Consider the following 23,285-nt stretch of genomic DNA (forward strand, 5'->3'; position numbering starts at 1 on the left):
TATCTTCCTGAATCCTGCTTACAAGTCAAAATGAAAGCAGGAAGCACCAGTGACTCAGTCTATAAAAAAGTGGTCAGATGAAGCAGATGCTAAACTACAGGACTGTTTTGCTATCACAGACTGGAATATGTTCTGGGATTCTTCTGATGGCATTGAGGAGTACACCACATCAGTCACTGGCTTTATCAATAAGTGTATCGATGACATCGTCCCCACAGTGACTGTACGTATATACCCAAACCAGAAGTCATGGATTACAGGCAACATTCGCACTGAGCTAAAGGGTAGAGCTGCCGCTTTCAAGAAGCAGGACTCTAACCTGGAAGCTTATAAGAAATCCCGCTATGCCCGCCTACGATCCATCAAACAGGCAGATTATATCGTACTACACTGGCTCCGACGCTCGTCGGATGTGGCAGGGCTTGCAAATTATTACAGACTACAAAGGGAAGCACAGCAGAGAGCTGCCCAATGATACAAGCCCAGTGAAATAATTAATATTCTCGCATCGAGGCAAGTAACACTGAAACATGCATGAGAGCATCAGCTGTTCCGGATGACTGTGTGATCACGCTCTCCGTAGCCGATGTGAGTAAGACCGTTAAACAGGTCAATATTCACAAGGCTGCAGGGCCAGACGGATTACCAGGACGTGTACTCCGAGCATGCACTGACCAACTGGCAAGTGTCTTCACTGACATTACCAACATGTTTCAAGCAGACCATCATAGTCTCTGTGTTACGTTCCCCAGTTTCTGTGTTGTAGTTTGTGTATTTTTACCTTCTTTGCTTTGGTTCCGTCCAGCCCCTTTTCCCCATATTACCGTGTGACGGAATAAATTCCCTGTAAACGGTACCACTCTCTGTCTTTGTCATCCTTACACGCACCTACAGTCCATACCACTTTCACTTCACGGGGAGTTGAGTTGTAGCAGGGTGTTGCGTTCCCTCTTCTTAGAGGCGTGCGTAACACCCTGTACCAAGAACACTAAGGTAACCTGTCAAAATGACTACCGACCTGTAGAACTCACATCTGTAGCCATGAAATGCTTTGAAAGGCTGGTCATGGCTCACAACACCATTATCCCAGAAACCCTAGACCCACTCCAATTTGCATACCACCCAAACAGATCCACAGATGATGCAATCTCTATTGCACTGCACACTGCCCTTTCCCACCTGGACAAAAGGAACACCTATGTGAGAATGCTATTCATTGACTACAGCTCAGCATTCAACACCATAGTGCCCTTTGAAGCTCATCACTAAGCTAAGGACTCCGGGACTAAACACCTCCCTCTGCAACTGAACTTCCTGATGGGCCGCCCCCAGGTGGTAAGGGTAGGTAACAACACATCCGTCATGCTGATCCTCAACACGGGGCCCCTAAGGGGTGCGTGTTCAGTCCCCTTCTGTACTCCCTGTTCACTTATGACTGCAAGGCCAGGCACGACTCCAACACCATTAAGATTGCCGATGACACAACAGTGATAGGACTGATCACCGACAACAATGAGACGGCCTCTAGGGAGGAGGTCAGAGACCTGACCGTGTGGTGCAAGGACAACAACCTCTCCTTCAATGTGATCAAGACAAAAGAGATGATCGTGGACTACAGGAAAAGGAGGACCGAGCACGTCCCCATTCTCATCGACGGGGCTGTAGTGGAGCAAGTTGAGAGATTCAAGTTCCTTGGTATCCACATCACCAACAAACTAACATGGTCCAAGCACACAGAGACAGTCGTGATGAGGGCACGACAAAACCTATTCCCCCTCAGGAGACTGAAAAGGTCCTCAGATCCTCAAAATGTTTTACAGCTGCATCATCAAGAGCATCCTGACGAGTTGCATCAATGCCTGGTATGGCCACTGCTCGGCCTCCGACCGCAAGGCACTACAAAGGGGTGTCAGAGGAAGGTGGGGGCGCTACTGCACATCTTGTATGAAAAGGCTGACTGGACGGGGTGCTAGTGGAGATGGAGTAGAAGCGTTGCCTCAGATCTCCTTATTGTGAATTTTGAAATCTTAATTTCTTTAACGTTTTATTTCCAGTTTGCCCAAAACAATATATACACGTTGTTTAGTATATTCCCCAGGCACTAACTAGCAGCGGAAAATGTGAAATATGGTAAACGAAAACCAACAGAACATCTAATGCAAAGTTGACAAAGGCCCAGGTCCAACAAGCAGCAGCTAGCGCCATTTTGAGTACTGATGGCGACAACTCTCCAGATAACCAGCAACAAGATTCTACCCCGGCCATGTGTCAACAAATGAAAGAGGGTATAATGAAAACTATCAACAATCGTTTTGACAGGCTGAAGCAAAGTTTGAATCTCTCAAGACAGCACAGGCCGAACTGAGGGTCCGCATGGACACAGCCGATGAGGCTCTGTCTGATCATGACACCCGGATCGGAGGCCTGGAAACCACTTGCGCAGAGCTTAAAAAGAAGAATTAGGAGCTCCAAGTCAAGGTTCTCAATTTAGAAGGCAGGAGTCTCAGGCTGAACATCAAACTTGTGGGGATTTTGGAACCCCACAGAGTTCTTGTCCAAGCTCATTCCCAAGCTACTGGGCGACACCCCACGTAATTGACCGTGCACACCGCTATCTACAGGCGAAGTCCTCACCAGGTGCCAAGCCGTGCACCATAATCGCAAGCATGCATCACTTTCAGGAAAAGGAGTTCATTTTTCAACTTGGACAACAGCAAACTATGGAAAACCAAGTCCAAAAGGTTCTCATCTTCATCCGACTACACCATGGAGGCGATGGAGCAACGGGGAATAGTCCATGAGAGAGGTGGCTACATGTCCATCACAACGGCATGACGAGTCTTCACCCAACCAGAAGAGGCTGCAAGCTACGTATCAAAACTACAGCAAACACCCTGAAAGGGTGAAATCACTCGCCACAAATGTCTGGGATATTGACTGATCAAACAGCGGATTTTATGTTTATTCATGAACGGTAATGTATTCATTTGTTTTCCAACAACCGCAGAGAGGGTTGTTACTTAAGTCTGACTGTTGTTAGCTTGCTAGGGTAGTATTGGGTCTGTTCTAGCCATCATGCCCAGCAGGCCTCATTTACGTGAGATGGGGAGGGCAGGTTTCTCTGGGGAAGTAGTGGGGAGGGAGGGTTTCTCTGGGGAAGTAGTGGGGAGGGAGGGAGGGTTTCTCTGGGGAAGTAGTGGGGAGGGAGGGAGGGTTTCTCTGGGGAAGTAGTGGGGAGGGAGGGAGGGTTTCTCTGGGGAAGTAGTGGGGAGGGAGGGAGGGTTTCTCTGGGGAAGTAGTGGGGAGGGAGGGAGGGTTTCTCTGGGGAAGTAGTGGGGAGGGAGGGAGGGTTTCTCTGGGGAAGCAGTGGGGAGGGAGGGAGGGTTTCTCTGGGGAAGTAGTGGGGAGGGAGGGAGGGTTTCTCTGGGGAAGTAGTGGGGAGGGAGGGTTTCTCTGGGGAAGTAGTGGGGAGGGAGGGAGGGTTTCTCTGGGGAAGTAGTGGGGAGGGAGGGAGGGTTTCTCTGGGGAAGAAGTGGGGAGGGAGGGAGGGTTTCTCTGGGGAAGCAGTGGGGAGGGAGGGAGGGTTTCTCTGGGGAAGTAGTGGGGAGGGAGGGTTTCTCTGGGGAAGCAGTGGGGAGGGAGGGTTTCTCTGGGGAAGTAGTGGGGAGGGAGGGTTTTTATGGGGAAGTAGTGGGGAGAGAGGGTTTCTCTGGGGAAGTAGTGGGGAGGGAGGGAGCGTTTCTCTGGGGAAGTAGTGGGGAGGGAGGGAGGGTTTCTCTGGGGAAGTAGTGGGGAGAGAGGGTTTCTCTAGGGAAGCAGTGGGGAGAGAGGGTTTCTCTGGGGAAGTAGTGGGGAGAGAGGGTTTCTCTGGGGAAGTAGTGGGGAGAGAGGGTTTCTCTGGGGAAGCAGAGGGGAGGGAGGGTTTCTCTGGGGAAGTAGTGGGGAGGGAGGGTTTCTCTGGGGAAGTAGTGGGGAGGGAGGGTTTCTCTGGGGAAATAGTGGGGAGGGAGGGACGGTTTCTCTTGGGAAGTAGTGGGGAGGGAGGGAGGGTTTCTCTGGGGAAGCAGTGGGGAGCGAGGGAGGGTTTCTCTGGGGAAGTAGTGGGGAGGGAGGGGGGGTTTCTCTGGGGAAGTAGTGGGGAGGGAGGGAGGGTTTCTCTGGGGAAGTAGTGGGGATGGAGGGAGGGTTTCTCTGGGGAAGCAGTCTCCGCCATAGGTGCAAAAGGATATGGTATTTGTACCCGTTTCAGGAAACTAGGCCATTGTCGCGGGTCACTACCTCACAAAAGAGCCAACGTAATCAGTGTATGATATACCATTTTGTAGCTCTGTGTCTCTGCTTTTATCCAACATAAAAAACACAATTTCAAATGTTGCTACAATAAGACCGAATCAAGGAGGTCGGTCACATTTAAGCATTTGTAATCACTTGGTGATGACATCATTTTCCTGTAAGAAAGGCATATAAAAGCCACCGAGCTGCGGCATCTGGAATTCTCTTCCCGGGCTAGAGGTGTTGCTATTCTCTCTCGTAAAACATCCCTTTTCAACTCTTGTCCGTGTCTACAGACCCACACGATACATCATAGTATCAGGGAACATGAACGCTCTCCCTGTCACTCTATTGGCCCAAAAATTGATGACTCACATTTGTTTGGTAATGTTTTTGATTTACTCCCAAATCTTAGTACCCCTAATCTAATAATCAAAGGCGGTTTTAATTGTCATCTTTATCCATATCTTGACAGTCTTCTCTAAACAAACTCCACCAAATATCACCTCTGTCCAGGTTCTGATGAATCTAATTAAATCCAGGAATCTAGAGGACATCTGGAGACTGCAACATCCCACAGGAATCTAGAGGACATCTGGAGACTGCAACATCCCACAGGAATCTAGAGGACATCTGGAGACTGCAACATCCCACAGGAATCTAGAGGACATCTGGAGACTGCAACATCCCACATTGACGACAACAATATTTTAAAATTAAAATATGAATACAATTATATTCTTAATTCTCAGGTCCTTCTATTAAAGCTGTGCCAAAAACTATTTGAAGTAAAAAATTAAAAAATTAAATCGGAAAGGTTGCTGGCTAAAGGGTGTCCATAAAACCTGGTTGAGGGTGGGTACCTTGCTGACAGACCCTAAAGAGATAAACTGCTTCAAAGAATTTTACTCAGGGGTGTTTTCTTCCAAATTCGATGCTTCTAGTTCTGACGTTTCGGCCTTCTAGTTCTGACGTTTCAGCCTTCTAGTTCTGACGTTTCAGCCTTCTAGTTCTGACGTTTCAGCCTTCTAGTTCTGACGTTTCAGCCTTCTAGTTCTGACGTTTCAGCCTTCTAGTTCAGACATTTCAGCCTTCTAGTTCTGATGTTTCAGCCTTCTAGTTCTGACGTTTCAGCCTTCTAGTGCTGACGTTTCAGCCTTCTTTGATTCCATCAGCCTGCCAAAATTTGATGATAGCGCCCAAAAAATTATAGAAAAATAAAATATCACATTTACACAAGTAATCAGACCCTTTTACTCTCCAATTGCACTGTATTTGTAGAGGAATGCAGCTGTTTTCCTGTGTGATTTGTATGTTTTATTTGTGCTTACCATGACTGTGTTTTTGTGTTTTAATGTGTGTGTATATATATATATATATATCAAGCTCTATGATATATATATATATATATATATACAGTATCAGTTTTAGAACACCTACTCATTCAAGGGTTCTTCTTTATTCTTACTATTTTCTACATTGTAGAATAATAGTGAAGACATCAAAACTATGAAATAACACATATGGGAATCATGTAGTAACCCAAAAAAAGTGTCAATCAAATCAAAATATATTTTATATTTGAGATTCTTCAAAGTAGCCACCCTTTGCCTTCATGACAGCTTTGCACACTCTTGGCATTCTCTCAACCAGCTTCATGATGTAGTCACCTGGAATGCATTTCAATTAACAGGTGTGCCTTGTTAAACGTTCATTTGTGGAATTTCTTTCCTTCTTAACACGTTTGAGCCAATCAGTTATGTTCTGACAAGGTAGGGGTGGTAAACAGAAGAGGGTATACAGCCCTATTTGGTAAAAGACCAAGACCATATTATGGCAAGAACAGCTCAAATAAGTAAAGAGAAACGACAGTCCATCATTACTTTAAAACATGAAGGTCAGTCAATACGGAACATTTCAAGAACTTTTAAAGTGTCTTCAAGTGCAGTAGCAGAAACCATCAAGCTCTGTGATGAAACTGGCTCTCATGAGGACCGCCGCAGGAAAGGAAGACCCAGAGTTACCTCTGCAGCAGAGGATAAGTTCATTAGGGTTAACTGGCTCTCATGAGGACCGCCACAGGAAAGGAAGACCCAGAGTTACCTCTGCTGCAGAGGACAAGTTCATTAGAGTTAACAGCCTCAAAAATTGCAGCCCAAATAAATGCGTCACAGAGTTCAAGTAACAGACACATCTCAACCTCCGCAATCACCTGACCTCAACCCAATTAAGATGGTTTGGGATGAGTTGGACCGCAGAGTGAAGGAAAAGCAGCCAACAAGTGCTCAGCATATGTGGGAACTCCTTCAGCACTGTTGGAAAAGCATTCCTCATGAAGCTGGTTGAGAGAATGCCAAGAGTGTGCTACTTTGAAGAATCTAAAATATTAAATATATTTGGATTTCTTTAACACTTTTTTGGTTACTACATGGTTTCCTATGTGTTATTTCATCGTAAAAAATGTCATGTAAAAAATAAAGAAAAACCCTGGAATGACCAGATTTGTGTGTGTGTGTGTGTTTATATACATATATACATATATGTATATATATATTATGTTGTTTTTTTGTGTAATTTTTCGATTTCAGTTTACAAATCTGAACATATCTTTATTACTCAAATATTCTACAGGAGGGGGAGGGGCTAAAGGGCAGGGGACTTCCTGTGACATCATGGAATGTCATAGTCCTAGAACGTCATGCTCCCAGCTGGCTACGGTGTGTGTGTGACCTTTCTCCATTCTCTGAGTGTCTGTAGGTCCTTTTCACACAAACATCTCCTTCTTCCCATGTGTCGGAGGCCTGTGAGTGTGTGTGGAGCTGGGCATGGAAGAGTGTGTGTGTCCAAGGTGATTCTGGCAGCCCGGGCCAGGTAGCGGTGTGTGTAAGTGTGTGTGTGTATCGGGGTCGTCCAGGTGTGTGTGTGTATCGGAGTCGTCCAGGTGTGTGTGTGTATCGGGGTCGTCCAGGTGTGTGTGTGTATCGGGGTCGTCCAGGTGTGTGTCAGGCGTCCCTGCAGGGCTGAGCAGGGTATCGTAGTCGAAGCCTCTTAACGGCTGCAGAGACAGGGTCAATCCTCTTCGGGCCTTGGCCGGCCGGTCAGGACGCTCCCGCAGTGCCAAGATGACCTCCACAGGTCGTCGCTGTAGTAACGCCAGGTCAAAGGTCGCACCGTGGAAAAAGGTCTGCCGTTTGAAACGATCCAGGGTCCGCAGCCGCCGCGTCGGTGTCTTACACAGCAGCTGTCAATCAATCAATCAATCAATCAATCACATCTATTTCTAAAGCCCTTTTAACCACAATGTGTGTGTATGTGGCATAGACTTAGATAGACTACTCTAGTGTCCCATTAGATAGACTACTCTAGTGTCCCATTAGATAGACTACTCTAGTGTCCCATTAGATAGACAACTCTAGTGTCCCATTAGATAGACTACTCTAGTGTCCCATTAGATAGACAACTCTAGTGTCCCATTAGATAGACTACTCTAGTGTCCCATTAGATAGACTACTCTAGTGTCCCATTAGATAGACTACTCTAGTGTCCCATTAGATAGACTACTCTAGTGTCCCATTAGATAGACAACTCTAGTGTCCCATTAGATAGACTACTCTAGTGTCCCATTAGATAGACAACTCTAGTGTCCCATTAGATAGACTACTCTAGTGTCCCATTAGATAGACTACTCTAGTGTCCCATTAGATAGACTACTCTAGTGTCCCATTAGATAGACTACTCTAGTGTCCCATTAGATAGACTACTCTAGTGTCCCATTAGATAGACTACTCTAGTGTCCCATTAGATAGACTACTCTAGTGTCCCATTAGATGGACTACTCTAGTGTCCCATTAGATAGACAACTCTAGTGTCCCATTAGATAGACTATTCTAGTGTCCCATTAGATAGACTACTCTAGTGTCCCATTAGATAGACAACTCTAGTGTCCCATTAGATAGACTACTCTAGTGTCCCATTAGATAGACTACTCTAGTGTCCCATTAGATAGACTACTCTAGTGTCCCATTAGATAGACTACTCTAGTGTCCCATTAGATAGACTACTCTAGTGTCCCATTAGATAGACTACTCTAGTGTCCCATTAGATAGACAACTCTAGTGTCCCATTAGATAGACTACTCTAGTGTCCCATTAGATAGACTACTCTAGTGTCCCATTAGATAGACTACTCTAGTGTCCCATTAGATAGACTACTCTAGTGTCCCATTAGATGGACTACTCTAGTGTCCCATTAGATGGACTACTCTAGTGTCCCATTAGATGGACTACTCTAGTGTCCCATTAGATAGATTACTCTAGTGTCCCATTTGAGAATGGGCAGCGCCATTGAGGAATTGTACTATTTTGAAGTAATCAGCTGGTCGGGACTTCCTATGGGTTAAGGTTGGATCACATGATTTCATCAGGGCAAAAGGAAGGATCAGCCAATGAGGTGGCAATATGCAGCCCTTCAGTTGGTCTACCAACTCATAGAAGTACCAGTAGAAGAAGTGACTACTTCATAATGGAGATGGTCTCCATGGTGATGGTACAGACATAATGGAGATCAAATCAAATCAAATGTATTTATATAGCCCTTCGTACATCAGCTGATATCTCAAAGTGCTGTACAGAAACGTACAGATGGTCTCCATGGTGACGGTAGAGATAATGGAGTTGGTCTCCATGGTGACGGTACAGAGATAATGGGACAGATAGAAAGATGAGAAATGTAACTCAGTATATGGTGTACGTGTGAGTGTGAGTGAGTGTGTGTGTGTGTGTATACCTCAGTGATAAGTAGAGCCAGTGGAGGGCTGAAGCTGAGGGGGATGTCGTAGGGGAAACACCTCACTCTCCTCAACATACTGTAGTGGTCTGGTTCAGGCAGGACTGGGAACTGGACGGTGGGAGAGAGAAAGAGGGGAGAGAGAGAGGGGAGAAGGGGACAGGGGAGAGAGAGAGAGGGGAGAAGGGGACAGGGGAGAGAGAGAGAGAGAGGGAGAGAGAGAGAGGGGAGAGAGAGAGGGGAGGAGGGGACAGGGGAGAGAGAAAGAGAGGGGAGGAGGGGACAGGGGAGAGAGAGAGAGAGGGAGAGGGGAGAGAGAGAGGGGAGGAGGGGACAGGTGAGAGAGAGAGAGGGAGAGAGAGAGGGGAGAGAGAGAGGGGAGGAGGGGACAGGGGATAGAGAAAGAGAGGGAGAGAAAAAGAGGGGAGAGAGAGAGGGGAGGAGGGGACAGTGGAGAGAGAAAGAGAGGGAGAGAAAAAGAGGGGAGAGAGAGGAGAGAGAGAGGGGAGGAGGGGACAGGGGACAGGGGAGAGAGAGAGAGGGGAGAGAGAGAGGGGAGAAGGGGACAGGGGAGAGAGAGAGGGGAGAAGGGGACAGAAGAGAGAGAGAGAGAGAGGGAGAGAGAGAGGGGAGAGAGAGAGGGGAGAAGGGGACAGGGGAGAGAGAGAGGGGAGAAGGGGACAGAAGAGAGAGAGAGAGAGAGAGGGAGAGAGAGAGGGGAGAGAGAGAGGGGAGAGAGAGAGGGGAGGAGGGGACAGGGGAGAGAGAGAGAGAGAGGGGAGAAGGGGACAGGGGAGAGAGAGAGAGAGGGGAGAAGGGGACAGGGGAGGGAGAGAGAGAGGGGAGAGAGAGAGGGGAGAGAGAGAGGGGAGAGAGAGAGGTGAGAGAAAGGATATGTACATACACTACCGTTAAAAAGTTAGAAATGTCCTTGTTTTTTAAGGAAAAGCAAATGTTTTGTCCATTAAAATAACATCAAATTTATCAGAAATACATTGTAGACATTGTTCATGTTGTAAATTACTATTGTAGCTGGAAACGGCAGATTTTTTATGGAATATCTACATAGGAGTACAGAGGCCCATTATCAGCAACCATCACTCCTGTGTTCCAATGGCACGTTGTGTTAACTAATCCAAGTTTATAATTTTAAAAGGCTAATTGATCATTAGAAAACCCTTTTGCAATTATGTTAGCACAGCTGAAAACTGTTATGATTAAAGAAGCAAGAAAACTGGCCTTTAGACTAGTTGAGGATCTGGAGCATCAGCATTTGTGGGTTCGATTACAGGCTCAAAATGGCCAGAAACAAAGAACTTTCTTCTGAAACTTGTCAGTCTACTCTTGTTCTGAGAAATGAAGGCTATTCCATGCAAGAAATTGCCAAGAAACTTAGGATCTCGTACAATACTGTGTACTACTCCCTTCACAGAACAGCGCAAACTGTCTCTAACCAGAGTAGAAAGAGGAGTGGGAGGCCCCGGTGCACAACTGAGCAAGAGGACAAGTACATTAGAGTGTCTAGTTTGAGAAACAGATGCCTCACAAGTCCTCAACTGGCAGCTGAATTAAATAGGAACCGCAAAACACCAGTCTCAACGTCAACAGTGAAGAGGCGACTCCGGGATGCTGGCCTTCTAGGCAGAGTTGTAAAGAGAAAGCCATATCTCAGACTGGCCAATAAAAAGAAAAGATTAAGATGGGCAAAAGAACACAGACACTGGACAGAGGATCTCTGCCTCGAAGGCCAGCATTCCGGATGCTGTTTGAAAATACTGTTTGAAAAAACTACCTGACAATATAAATAATATAATACTAAAAACATAGTGAACGGTATTGTATGTGTATATACAGTGGGGAGAACAAGTATTTGATACACTGCCGATTTTGCAGGTTTTCCTACTTACAAAGCATGTCGAGGTCTGTAATGTTTTATCATAGGTACACTTCAACTGTGAGAGACGGAATCTAAAACCAAAATCCAGAAAATCACATTGTATGATTTTTTATTTTTTTATTTTTTTTTACCCATTTTTCTCCCCAATTTCGTAGTATCCAATTGTTTTAGTAGCTACTATCTTGTCTCGTCGTTACAACTCCCGTACGGGCTCGGGAGAGACGAAGGTTGAAAGTCATGCGTCCTCCGATACACAACCCAACCAAGCCGCACTGCTTCTTAACACAGCTCGCATCCAACCCGGAAGCCAGCCGCACCAATGTGTCGGAGGAAACACCGTGCACTTGGCAACCTTGGTTAGCGTGCACTGCGCCCGGCCCGCCACAGGAGTCGCTGGTGCGCGATGAGACAAGGATATCCCTACCGGCCAAGCCCTCAATCAGAAGCTTCTAAAGCCATGACATCATTTTCTGGAATTTTCCAAGCAGTTTAAAGGCACAGTCAACTTAGTGTATGTAAACTTCTGGCCCACTGGAATTGTGATACAGTGAATTATAAGTGAAATAATCTGTCTGTAAAAATCTGTCTGTTGTTGGTAAAATGACTTGTGTCATGCACAAAGTAGATGTCCTAACCGACTTGCCAAAACTATAGTTTGTTAACAAGAAGTTTGTGGAGTGGTTGAAAAACTATTTTTAATGACTCTAACCTAAGTGTATGTAAACTTCTGACTTCAACTGCATATGAGAGAGAGAGAGAGAGAGAGAGAGAGAGAGAGATAGATATAGAGAGATAGATAGATATATTGAGATAGATATAGAGAGAGATAGCTATAGAGAGAGAGATAGATATATATAGAGAGAGATAGAGATTGGAGGGAAGGGGGTGTAACACACAAACCATCTGTCTTTCCCTCAATGTGTCATGTGACTCAGTGTGTCTAAATACAATACACTGAGTTGTGTTGGTTTCTTACTCTACACTGTAAATAACCAAGAATCCAGGCTCTGCCACACACACATTTACATAATGCCAGATAGCGTAGTGACTCACCTTCCCAGTGACCAATGAGAAGAGGAGGATTCCCAGCGACCACCAATCAGCTGAGTGGCTGTAGGGTCCCCCACTCAGAACTTCAGGGGCTGGAGAAACACACACACACACACACACACAGCAGGGCATGTCTGTCACACACTGTATTTTTCACCGTGTGTGTGTGTGTGTGTGTGTGTAGACTGTGTATCAAATCAAATTGTATTGGTCACATACATATTTTTAGCTCCAAAAGTGCAGTTTCACAACAATACACACAACTCTAAAGGAAAAGAATAGAATTAAGAAATTATTAAATAGGTTGATTAATGTCTGAGTGTCTAAAATAATAGAATACAGTATATACATAGGAGATCTGTAAAACAGTGTGTAAACATGATTAAAGAGACTAGTGGTCCATTATTAAAGTGACCAGTATAACAATATTTTGAAGATAAAAACACAACGCAGAGGACGAGAGGACTAGAATTAACGATCAATAGGGTCAACGTAAATAGTTGGTCTTCGGATCAACATCTGTTCAGAATCTGTGGAATGGCAGTCCTGAACTCAGAGCTACGTGTGCCACGTTTTCATTGGTCTGTACATTGAGTCTGGAGCAGGATACTTGTTATTTAGCCATTGGCCCAGTTATACTGCAAGGACTTCTGATTGGTCAACCCCAGGCTAGGGGGGTTATAAATGGCATCCTGTTCCTTTGTTCTGTAGAGAAAAGCTGAGAACATGTCTATGGCTGTCTGAAGTGGTTCTCAATCAGAGGCAGGTGTTTATCGTTGTCTCTGATTGGGAACCATATTTAGGCAGCCATATTCTTTGAGTTTGTCGTGGGTGATTGTCCTTAGTGTCTTGATGTCCTTATTCTGTGTTAGTTTACACAAGTATAGGCTGTTTCGGTTTTCGTTACGTTTATTGTTTTGTAGTGTTTGTATTTAGATTCGTGTTTCGTTTGTTGAATAAACATGGATCGCAATCTACACGCTGCATTTTGGTCCGACTCTCCTTCTCATACAGAAAACCGTTACAGAATCACCCACCACTTACGGACCAAGCAGCGTGTCAACAGGCAGCAACAGCAGCGAAAAGAGGAGATACATAGTAAGGATTTCTGGACATGGGAGGAAATCCTCGACGGGAGAGGACCCTGGGCTAAACCAGGGGAGTGTAGCCGCACCAAGGTGCAGCAGGAGAAGGAACAGAGGCAGCAGCAGCAGGAGCAGCTGCAGTGGGAGAGGCTGCACCACCTGGAGAAATGGACATGGGAGGAGGAACTGGACGGTAAAGGACCCTGGGCTCAGCCTGGAGAATATCGCCGCCCCAAGGAAGAACTGGAGGCGGCGAAAGCTGAGAGGCGCAGATATGAGGAGGCAGCACGACGTAGCGGATGGAAGCCTGAGAGGCAGCCCCAAAAATGTATTGGGGGGGGGGGGCTAACAGGGAGTATGGCTACGCCAGGTAGGAGACCTGGGCAGACTCCCTGTGCTTACCGGGGGGCTAGAGAGACCGGACAGGCACCGTGTTATGCAGTGGTGCGCACGGTGTCTCCAGTGCGGGTGCATGGCCCGGTGCGGTATATTCCAGCTCCGCGTGTCGGCCGGGCTAGATTGAGCATCGAGCCTAATGCCATGAAGCCGGCTCTACGCAGCTGGTCCCCAGTGCGTCTCCTTGGGCCGGCTTACATGGCACCAGCCTTGCGCTCGGTGTCTCCGGTTCGCCTGCATAGCCCAGTGCGGGCTATTCCACCTCGCCGCACTGGCAGTGCGTCTCCGGTCTTTCCAGTACCACCTCCACACCCCAGCCCTCCGGTAGCAGCTCCCCGCACCAGGCTTCCTGTGCGTGTCCTCGGCCCAGTACCACCAGTGCCAGCACCACGCATCAGGCCTACAGTGCGCCTCGCCTGTCCAGCGCTGCCGGAGCCTTCCTCCTCTCCAGCGCTGTCGGAGTCTCCCGCCTGTTTAGCGCTGTCAGAGCTTTCCGCCTCTACAGCGCTGCCGGAGTCTCCCGCCTGTTCGGAACTGCCAGTCTGCAAGGAGCTGCCAGTTTGCAAGGAGCTGCCAGTCTGCAAGGAGCTGCCAGTCTGCAAGGAGCTGCCAGTCTGCAAGGAGCTGCCAGTCTGCAAGGAGCCGCCAGAGCTGCCAGTCTGCAGGATGCCGCCAAAGCTGCCAGTCTGCAAGGAGCCGCCAGAGCTGCCAGTCTGCAAGGAGCCGCCAGAGCTGCCAGTTAGCATGGAGCAGCCAGAGCCGCCAGTCAGCATGGAGCAGTCAGGGCCGCCAATCAGCATGGAGCAGCCAGGGCCGCCAGTCAGCATGGAGCAGCCAGGGCCGCCAGTCAGCATGGAGCAGCCAGTCAGCATGGAGCAGCCAGTCAGCATGGAGCAGCCAGTCAGCATGGAGCAGCCAGAGCTGCCAGTCAGCATGGAGCAGCCAGAGCTGCCAGTCAGCATGGAGCAGCCAGAGCTGCCAGTCAGCATGGAGCAGCCAGAGCTGCCAGTCAGCATGGAGCAGCCAGAGCTGCCAGTCAGCATGGAGCAGCCAGAGCTGTCAATCAGCATGGAGCAGCCAGTCAGCATGGAGCAGCCAGAGCTGCCAGTCAGCATGGAGCAGCCAGAGCTGCCAGTCAGCATGGAGCAGCCAGAGCTGTCAGTCAGCATGGAGCAGCCAGTCAGCATGGAGCAGCCAGAGCTGCCAGTCAACCAGACTCTTCCAGATCTGCCAGTCGACCAGACTCTTCCAGATCTGCCAGTCGACCAGACTCTTCCAGATCTGCCAGTCTACCAGACTCTTCCAGATCTGCCAGTCTACCAGACTCTTCCAGATCTGCCAGTCGACCAGACTCTTCCAGATCTGCCAGTCGACCAGACTCTTCCAGATCTGCCAGTCGACCAGACTCTTCCAGATCTGCCAGTCGACCAGACTCTTCCAGATCTGCCAGTCTACCAGACTCTTCCAGATCTGCCAGTCGACCAGACTCTTCCAGATCTGCCAGTCGACCAGACTCTTCCAGATCTGCCAGTCGACCAGACTCTTCCAGATCTGCCAGTCGACCAGACTCTTCCGGATCTGCCAGTCGACCAGACTCTTCCAGATCTGCCAGTCGACCAGACTCTTCCAGATCTGCCAGTCGACCAGACTCTTCCAGATTCTCCAGTCAGCCAGGATCTGCCGAAACCACCAGCCAGCCAGGATCTGGTAGATTCATCAACCTGCCTGAGCTTCCTCTCACTCCTGAGCTTCCTCTCACTCCTGAGCTTCCTCTCACTCCTGAGCTTCCCCTCAGTCCCGAGCTGCCTCAGTCCCGAGCTGCCCCTCGGTCCCGATCTGCTCCTCAGTCCAGTGGGGTTCTGGGTGAGGACTACTAGGCCATGGTCGGCGGCGAGGGTGGACTATCCAGGGACGCGAGGAGAGGGGACTAAGACATTGACTGAGTGGGGTCCACGTCCCGCGCCGAAGCCGCCACCATGGACAGACGCCCACCCGGACCCTCCCTATTGTTTTGGAGGTGCGTTCGGGAGTCCGCACCTTAGGGGGGGGGGGGTTCTGTCACGCCCTGGTCTAAGTATTTTGTGTTTATCTTTATTTATTTGGTCAGGCCAGGGTGTGGCATGGGTTTTTGTATGTGGTGTGTATGTATGGGGATTGTAGCTAGTGGGGTGTTCTAGCTAAGTCTATGGCTGTCCGAAGTGGTTCTCAATCAGAGGCAGGTGTTTATCGTTGTCTCTGATTGGGAACCATATTTAGGCAGCCATATTCTTTGAGTTTGTCGTGGGTGATTGTCCTTAGTGTCTTGATGTCCTTATTCTGTGTTAGTTTACACTAGTATAGGCTGTTTCGGTTTTCGTTACGTTTATTGTTTTGTAGTGTTTGTATTTAGATTTGTGTTTCGTTTGTTGAATAAACATGGATCGCAATCTACACGCTGCATTTTGGTCCGACTCTCCTTCTCATACAGAAAACCGTTACAGAACAGGGGAGACTGAACATCATTTTCGGAGCTTGCCTTGGTCGTATTCTCGCTGGGCAGAAATCTCAGAGATCAACTGGTAAACTCTGATTTACTCCAATATATTCCTGAACAACGTCTATTTGTGCCCCTCCTGGATGGAAACTACAAGTGTAATGCTCAATGCAAAGGCAGTTATAAATGTAGATCCTTCAAACACCCCCAAACAGGGAAACAGATCCCAATCAAAGGTGTTTCCACGTGCTCCACTAAGGCAGTTATTTATCTTATAACTTGTCCTTGTGGTAAAGATTATGTGGGTAAAACAAAGCGCAAATTAAAAGTACAAATCTCGGAGCATCGTAGCACCATTAGGTGCAAAAACTCGACTTACCCAGTTGCGGACCACTTTTTGGAAGCAAACCACTTGATTTCGTCTCTGCGTTATATTGGCATCGAACATATCACCCTCCCTAGGAGAGGGGGTGACCTTGATCATTTATTGTTAAAACGAGAGGCTGCCTGGATCTTTAATCTAAAGACCCTTGCTCCCTTCGGTCTCAACGTAGACTTTGACCTGAAGCCATTCTTGTGATTATTGTGACTTTGCCATTGTAATTGTTTGTAAACTTGTGTAGTCTAAAATGAATCTATGATCGTATGCTATCCATTTGTTGTTTGTATGCTGTTCTTTGTATGACATTTTAATATTTGATTATTAACCAATGATATTGGGCCACTCTTGGCCATGATTATAGACACCTGTGTCTTTTGACACTAAATAAACGAGTCATCCCGCAGTGTTTGTGATTATACCCTGATGAAGACAGCTTGGCTGTCGAAACGTTGGTAATTAAATTTTTGCATCTGAGTTCCTAGAGTGTGCGGCTCTCTTTTATTTTCTAGTTTTGTACTCCGCCAGCCAGCCCCTAAATAGGTGTGCGTTTCTTTTTCTTCTAAAGAGACTGAACATCTGAACATTTACCTCCCAGCATCTATGATTTGTCATTCTCAAATAAACACATTTTTCTCCCCTGATTTGCTTTGGAGTTTGTATAGGGCAGCAGACTGGTGCAGGGTTGTGTGTGTGTGTGTGTGTGTGTGTGCGTGTGCGTGTGTGTGTGCGTGTGTGAATGTGTGTGTGTGTTTGTGTGTGTGAATGTGTGTGTGTGTGTGTTTGTGTGTGTGTGTTTGTGTGTGTGAATGTGTGTGTGTGTGTGTGTGTTTGTGTGTGTGAATGTGTGTGTGTGTGTGTGTTTGTGTGTGTGTGTTTGTGTGTGTGAATGTGTGTGTGTGTGTGTGTGTGTTTGTGTGTGTGTGTTTGTGTGTGTGAATGTGTGTGTGTGTGTGTGTGTTTGTGTGTGTGTGTGTGTGTGTGTGTGTGCGTGCGTGTGTGCGTGTGTGAATGTGTGTGTGTGTGTGTGTTTGTGTGTGTGTGTGTTTGTGTGTGTGAATGTGTGTGTGTGTTTGTGTGTGTGTGTTTGTGTGTGTGAATGTGTGTGTGTGTGTGTGTGTGTGTGTGTGTGTGTGTGTGTGTGTGTGTGTGCTCACCCATGTACTGGATGGTCCCACAGATAGTGAAGGCTCTTCCTCCTCTCTCCAGACGACGAGACAAACCAAAGTCAGCCAGACGGAGGTGGCCTAGAATAAACCATGATTACTGTTATCATCATTACTGGAATAAACCATTACTACTGTTATCACTACAAGAATAAACCATTACTACTGTTTTCATTACTGGAATAAACCATTACTACTGTTATCACTACTAGAATAAACCATTACTCCTGTTATCATTACTGGAATAAACCATTACTACTGTTATCACTACTAGAATAAACCATTACTACTGTTATCATTACTGGAATAAACCATTACTACTGTTATCACTACTAGAATAAACCATTACTACTGTTATCAGTAGTGTGTCTCCATGTCCCCATGTCTCCATGTCTCCATGTCCCCATGTCTCCATTTCTCCCATGTCTCCATGTCTCCATGTCCCCATGTCTCCATGTCTCCATGTCCCCCATGTCTCCATGTCTCAATTTCTCCATGTCTCCATTTCTCCCATGTCCCCATGTCTCCATGTCCCCACGTCTCCACGTCCCCATGTCTCCATGTCTCCCATGTCTCCATGTCCCCATGTCTCCCATGTCTCCATGTCCCCATGTCTCCATGTCTCCATGTCTCCCATGTCTCCATGTCCCCATGTCTCCCATGTCTCCCATGTCGCCATGTCCCCATGTCTCCCATGTCTCCCATGTCTCCATGTCCCCATGTCTCCCATGTCTCCAATGTCCCCATGTCTCCATGTCTCCATGTCCCCATGTCTCCCAGTCCCCATGTCTCCAATATCTCCATGTCCCCATGTCTCCATGTCCCCATGTCTCCCATGTCTCCATGTCTCCCATGTCTCCATGTCCCCATTTCTCCCATGTCTCCATGTCTCCATGTCCCCATGTCTCCCATGTCTCCATGTCTCCATGTCTCCCATGTCTCCATGTCCCCATGTCTCCATGTCCCCATGTCTCCATTTCTCCATGTCCCCATGTCTCCCATGTCTCCATGTCTCCCATGTCTCCATTTCTCCCATGTCTCCATTTCTCCATGTCTCCATTTCTCCATGTCCCCATTTCTCCATGTCTCCATTTCTCCATGTCTCCATGTTTCCCATGTCTCCCATGTCTCCATTTCTCCCATGTCTCCAAGTCTCCATTTCTCTCCATGTCTCCAATGTCTCCATGTCTCCATTTCTCCCATGTCTCCATTTCTCCATGTCTCCCATGTCTCCATGTCCCCATGTCTCCATGTCCCCATTTCTCCATGTCTCCATTTCTCCATGTCTCCCATGTCTCCATGTTTCCCATGTCTCCCATGTCTCCATTTCTCCCATGTCTCCATGTCTCCATTTCTCTCCATGTCTCCATGTCTCCCATGTCTCCATTTCTCCCATGTCTCCATTTCTCCCATGTATCCATTTCTCCCATGTCTCCATTTCTCCCATGTCTCCATGTCTCCATTTCTCCCATGTCTCCATTTCTCTCCATGTCTCCATGTCTCCCATGTCTCCATTTCTCCCATGTCTCCATTTCTCCCATGTATCCATTTCTCCCATGTCTCCATGTCTCCCATGTCTCCATGTCTCCATTTCTCCATTTCTCCATGTCTCCATTTCTCCCATGTCTCCCATGTCTCCATGTCTCCATTTCTCCATGTCTCCATGTCTCCATTTCTCCATGTCTCCCATGTCTCCATGTCTCCCATGTCTCCATGTCTTCATGTCTCAATGTCTCCCATGTCTCCATGTCTTCATGTCTCCATGTCTCCCATGTCTCCATTTATTTAGCAAGACACGTGACTCACTGTCTGTAGGAGGTAACCATTTTCCTGTATAGGCTGGTGTACCTAAAACTCTGTCCACTGAGTGTTTGTTCTCAATTTAAAATGATACCAGTACACAACGTATGAGGTAAACCATACACCAGATTTATGTACATGCCTTTTAAGTGCTGACATATTATAGCAGATTAGGCCTTCACTCCTGAATGGTAAGACTCAATGGAGAATCTCTCTCTGACACACACACACAGATACACACAGACACAGACACAGACACAGACACAGACACACACACACAGCGTGAGTTTACCTTGATCTGTGAGCAGAATGTTCTCCATCTACAGTAGAACACACAGTGGTCACATGTTTATTTGTTGCTATGGTTACATCACATCCAAACACATATAGATGTCAAACTGCAGTGGAGATGTTTTTATATCATGTAGATGACAGATATCAACTAATAGATGTATCATTAGTAAAAGATGTAAACATGTAATGTATGAATGGGTCGCTGGTGTCTTGAGTAAATAAAAGTATACAAACGTTATTTATATATTCTTTCACAATTAAAAAAGACTTTCTTAAGTATGAACTTAAATCAGAAAGTGTGTAAAAATGATAATGAATTTACATGAGACAACCTGGTTCTCTTTGGGCCCCGAGGCAAATACAGTTGAGAGCCACTGATGTACAGTGTATATTATATAATATACTATATATTATAATAATAATAATAATATAATAATATTATATTAATATTATATTATGTATATTATATAATATACACTGAACAAAAATAGAAACGAAACATGCAACAATTTTACTGAGTTACTACAGTTCATATGAGGAAATCAGTCAATTTAAAAGAATTAATTAGGCCCTAATCTATGGATTTCACATGACTGGGCAGGAGCACAGCCATGGGTGGGTCTGGGAGGGCATGGGCCCACCCTCTAGGGAGACAGGCCCACCCACTAAGGAGACAGGCCCACCCACTAGGGAGACAGGCCAACCCACTAGGGAGACAGGCCAACCCACTAGGGAGACAGGCCCACCCACTAGGGAGACAGGCCAACCCACTAGGGAGACAGGCCAACCCACTAGGGAGACAGGCCCACCCACTAGGGAGACAGGCCCACCCACTAGGGAGACAGGCCCACCCTCTAGGGAGACAGGCCCACCCACTAGGGAGCCAGGCCCAGCCACTAGGGAGACAGGCCCACCCACTGGGGAGCCAGGCCCACCCACTAGGGAGACAGGCCCATGCACTGGGGAGACAGGCCCACCCACTGGGGAGCCAGGCCCACCCACTAGGGAGACAGGCCCACCCACTAGGGAGACAGGCCCACCCACTAGAGAGACAGGCCCACCCACTGGGGAGCCAGGCCCAGCCACTAGGGAGACAGGCCCACCCACTAGGGAGCCAGGCCCACCCACTAGGGAGACAGGCCCACCCACTGGGGAGCCAGGCCCACCCACTGGGGAGCCAGGCCCACCCACTGGGGGGCAGGCCCACCCACTAGGGAGACAGGCCCACCCACTAGGGAGACAGGCCCACCCACTAGGGAGACAGGCCCACCCACTAGGGAGCCAGGCCCACCCACTGGGGAGCCAGGCCCACCCACTAGGGAGACAGGCCCATGCACTGGGGAGACAGGCCCACCCACTGGGGGGCAGGCCCACCCACTAGGGAGACAGGCCCAGACAATCAGAATGAGTTTTTCCCCATAAAAGGGCTTTTTTACAGACAGAAATACTCCTCAATTTCATGGTGGATGGTCTCAGATGATCCCAAAAGTTGAAGAAGCTGGATGTGGAGGTCCTGGGCTGGCGTGGTTATACATGGTCTGTGGTTGTGAGGCCGGTTGGACGTACTGCCAAATTCTCTAAAACGATGCTTATGGCAGAAAACAGCTCTGGTGGACATTCCTGCAGTCAGCATGCCAATTGCAATCCCCCGCAAAACTTGAGACATCTGTGGCATTGTGTGACTAAACTGCACATTTTAGAGTGGCCTTTCATTGTCCCCAGCACAAGGTGCACCTGTGTAAGGATCATGCTGTTTAATCATCTTATTGATATGCCACACCTGTCAGGTAGATGGATTATCTTGGTAAAGGAGAAAATGCTCACTAACTGGGATGTTAAAAAAAATATGAGCACAAACATTTTGAGAAAACTGTCTGGAAACATTCTGGGATCTCTTATTTGATTTACATGTTGCGTTTCTATTTTTGTTCAGTTGGTTGGCGAATGGAACAGCTCTGATGTCATGTCCTTTCTAGCTCTTACCTTCACATCTCTGTGGATGATCCCAACGTCATGGAGGAACCCTGGGGAGACAAACAACATAGTCAGCATCTGTCTAGTGTGTGTGTGTATGAGTGTGTGTTTGAGTGTGTGTATGTATGTATGTATGTATGTGTGTGTGTGTGTGTGTGTGTGTGTGTGTGTACTCACCGAGAGCGCAGCCTAACTCTGCAGCAAACACCCTGACAGCGTCCTCGCTGAACTGGCCAATCATCACCCAGTATGTATACAAGTCCCCGGTACTGCAGTAGTCACACACTAGAGAGACACACACAGTATGAGAGAGCATCAACATGTTAGGATGAAACACAGTGGGGGGTGAGGAGAGGGGGAGAGGAGGGAGGATCACATTCTGACTCAGAAGGGGGAGGAAGGGGTGAGGAGAGAGGGGGAGGAGGGAGGATCTGGGTCACATTCTGACTCAGAAGGGGGAGGAAGGGGTGGGGAGAGGGGGAGAGGAGGGAGGATCTGGGTCACATTCTAACTCAGAGGGAGGAGGAAGGAGTGAGAGAGGGGGAGAGGAGGGAGGATCTGGGTCACATTCTGACTCAGAGGGGGGGGGAAGGGGTGAGGAGAGAGGGAGAGGAGGGAGTATCTGGGTCACATTCTGACTCAGAAGGGGGAGGAAGGGGTGGGGAGAGGGGGAGAGGAGGGAGGATCACATTCTGACTCAGAGGGAGGAGGAAGGGGTGAGGAGAGGGGGAGAGGAGGGAGGATCACATTCTGACTCAGAGGGAGGAGGAAGGAGTGAGAGAGGGGGAGAGGAGGGAGGATCTGGGTCACATTCTAACTCAGAGGGAGGAGGAAGGAGTGAGAGAGGGGGAGAGGAGGGAGGATCTGGGTCACATTCTGACTCAGAGGGGGGGGGGGGGAGGGGTGAGGAGAGAGGGAGAGGAGGGAGTATCTGGGTCACATTCTGCCTCAGAAGGGGGAGGAAGGGGTGGGGAGAGGGGGAGAGGAGGGAGGATCACATTCTGACTCAGAAGGGGGAGGAAGGGGTGAGGAGAGAGGGAGAGGAGGGAGTATCTGGGTCACATTCTGACTCAGAAGGGGGAGGAAGGGGTGAGGAGAGAGAAGGGGGGGAAATGGCACTCCATAGGGCTCTGGTCTATAGTAGTGTACTCCATAGGGCTCTGGTCTATAGTAGTGTACTCCATAGGGCTCTGGTCTATAGTAGTGCACTCCATAGGGCTCTGGTCTATAGTAGTGTACTCCATAGGGCTCTGGTCTATAGTAGTGCACTCCATAGGGCTCTGGTCTATAGTAGTGTACTCCATTGGGCTCTGGTCTATAGTAGTGCACTCCATAGGGCTCTGGTCTATAGTAGTGTACTCCATAGGGCTCTGGTCTATAGTAGTGCACTCCATAGGGCTCTGGTCTATAGTAGTGTACTCCATTGGGCTCTGGTCTATAGTAGTGCACTCCATAGGGCTCTGGTCTATAGTAGTGCACTCCATAGGGCTCTGATCTATAGTAGTGCACTCCATAGGGCTCTGGTCTATAGTAGTGTACTTCATAGGGCTCTGGTCTATAGTAGTGCACTCCATAGGGCTCTGGTCTATAGTAGTGTACTTCATAGGGAATAGAGTTCCATTTGGGACGTGATCTGTCTAACAGGAGAGGAACAGGATGTGACATAGAGAGGAACAGGGTGAGACCTAGAGAGGAACAGGTTGGGAACTAGAGA

The 23,285-nt window shown here is 47.9% G+C and overlaps 1 protein-coding gene across 1 annotated transcript in view; it reads right to left on the reverse strand.

The window, feature by feature from the left end:
- Positions 1–6,750: 6,750 nt before the first annotated feature.
- Positions 6,751–23,285, reverse strand: part of rskrb (ribosomal protein S6 kinase related b) — a 34,816-nt gene continuing 18,281 nt past the window's right edge. Inside the window, exons 6-12 of the mRNA XM_036967807.1 lie at positions 21,749–21,856; positions 21,581–21,621; positions 19,596–19,623; positions 17,495–17,584; positions 12,008–12,096; positions 9,058–9,168; positions 6,751–7,513 (exon numbers count right to left, since the gene is read on the reverse strand). Of these exons, the coding sequence (XP_036823702.1) occupies positions 7,037–7,513; positions 9,058–9,168; positions 12,008–12,096; positions 17,495–17,584; positions 19,596–19,623; positions 21,581–21,621; positions 21,749–21,856 (944 nt within the window). The 3' untranslated portion in view covers positions 6,751–7,036. The remainder of the gene's footprint in view (positions 7,514–9,057; positions 9,169–12,007; positions 12,097–17,494; positions 17,585–19,595; positions 19,624–21,580; positions 21,622–21,748; positions 21,857–23,285) is intronic.

This window comes from Oncorhynchus mykiss, chromosome Y, assembly GCF_013265735.2.
Source record: "Oncorhynchus mykiss isolate Arlee chromosome Y, USDA_OmykA_1.1, whole genome shotgun sequence".
NCBI lineage: Eukaryota > Metazoa > Chordata > Actinopteri > Salmoniformes > Salmonidae > Oncorhynchus > Oncorhynchus mykiss.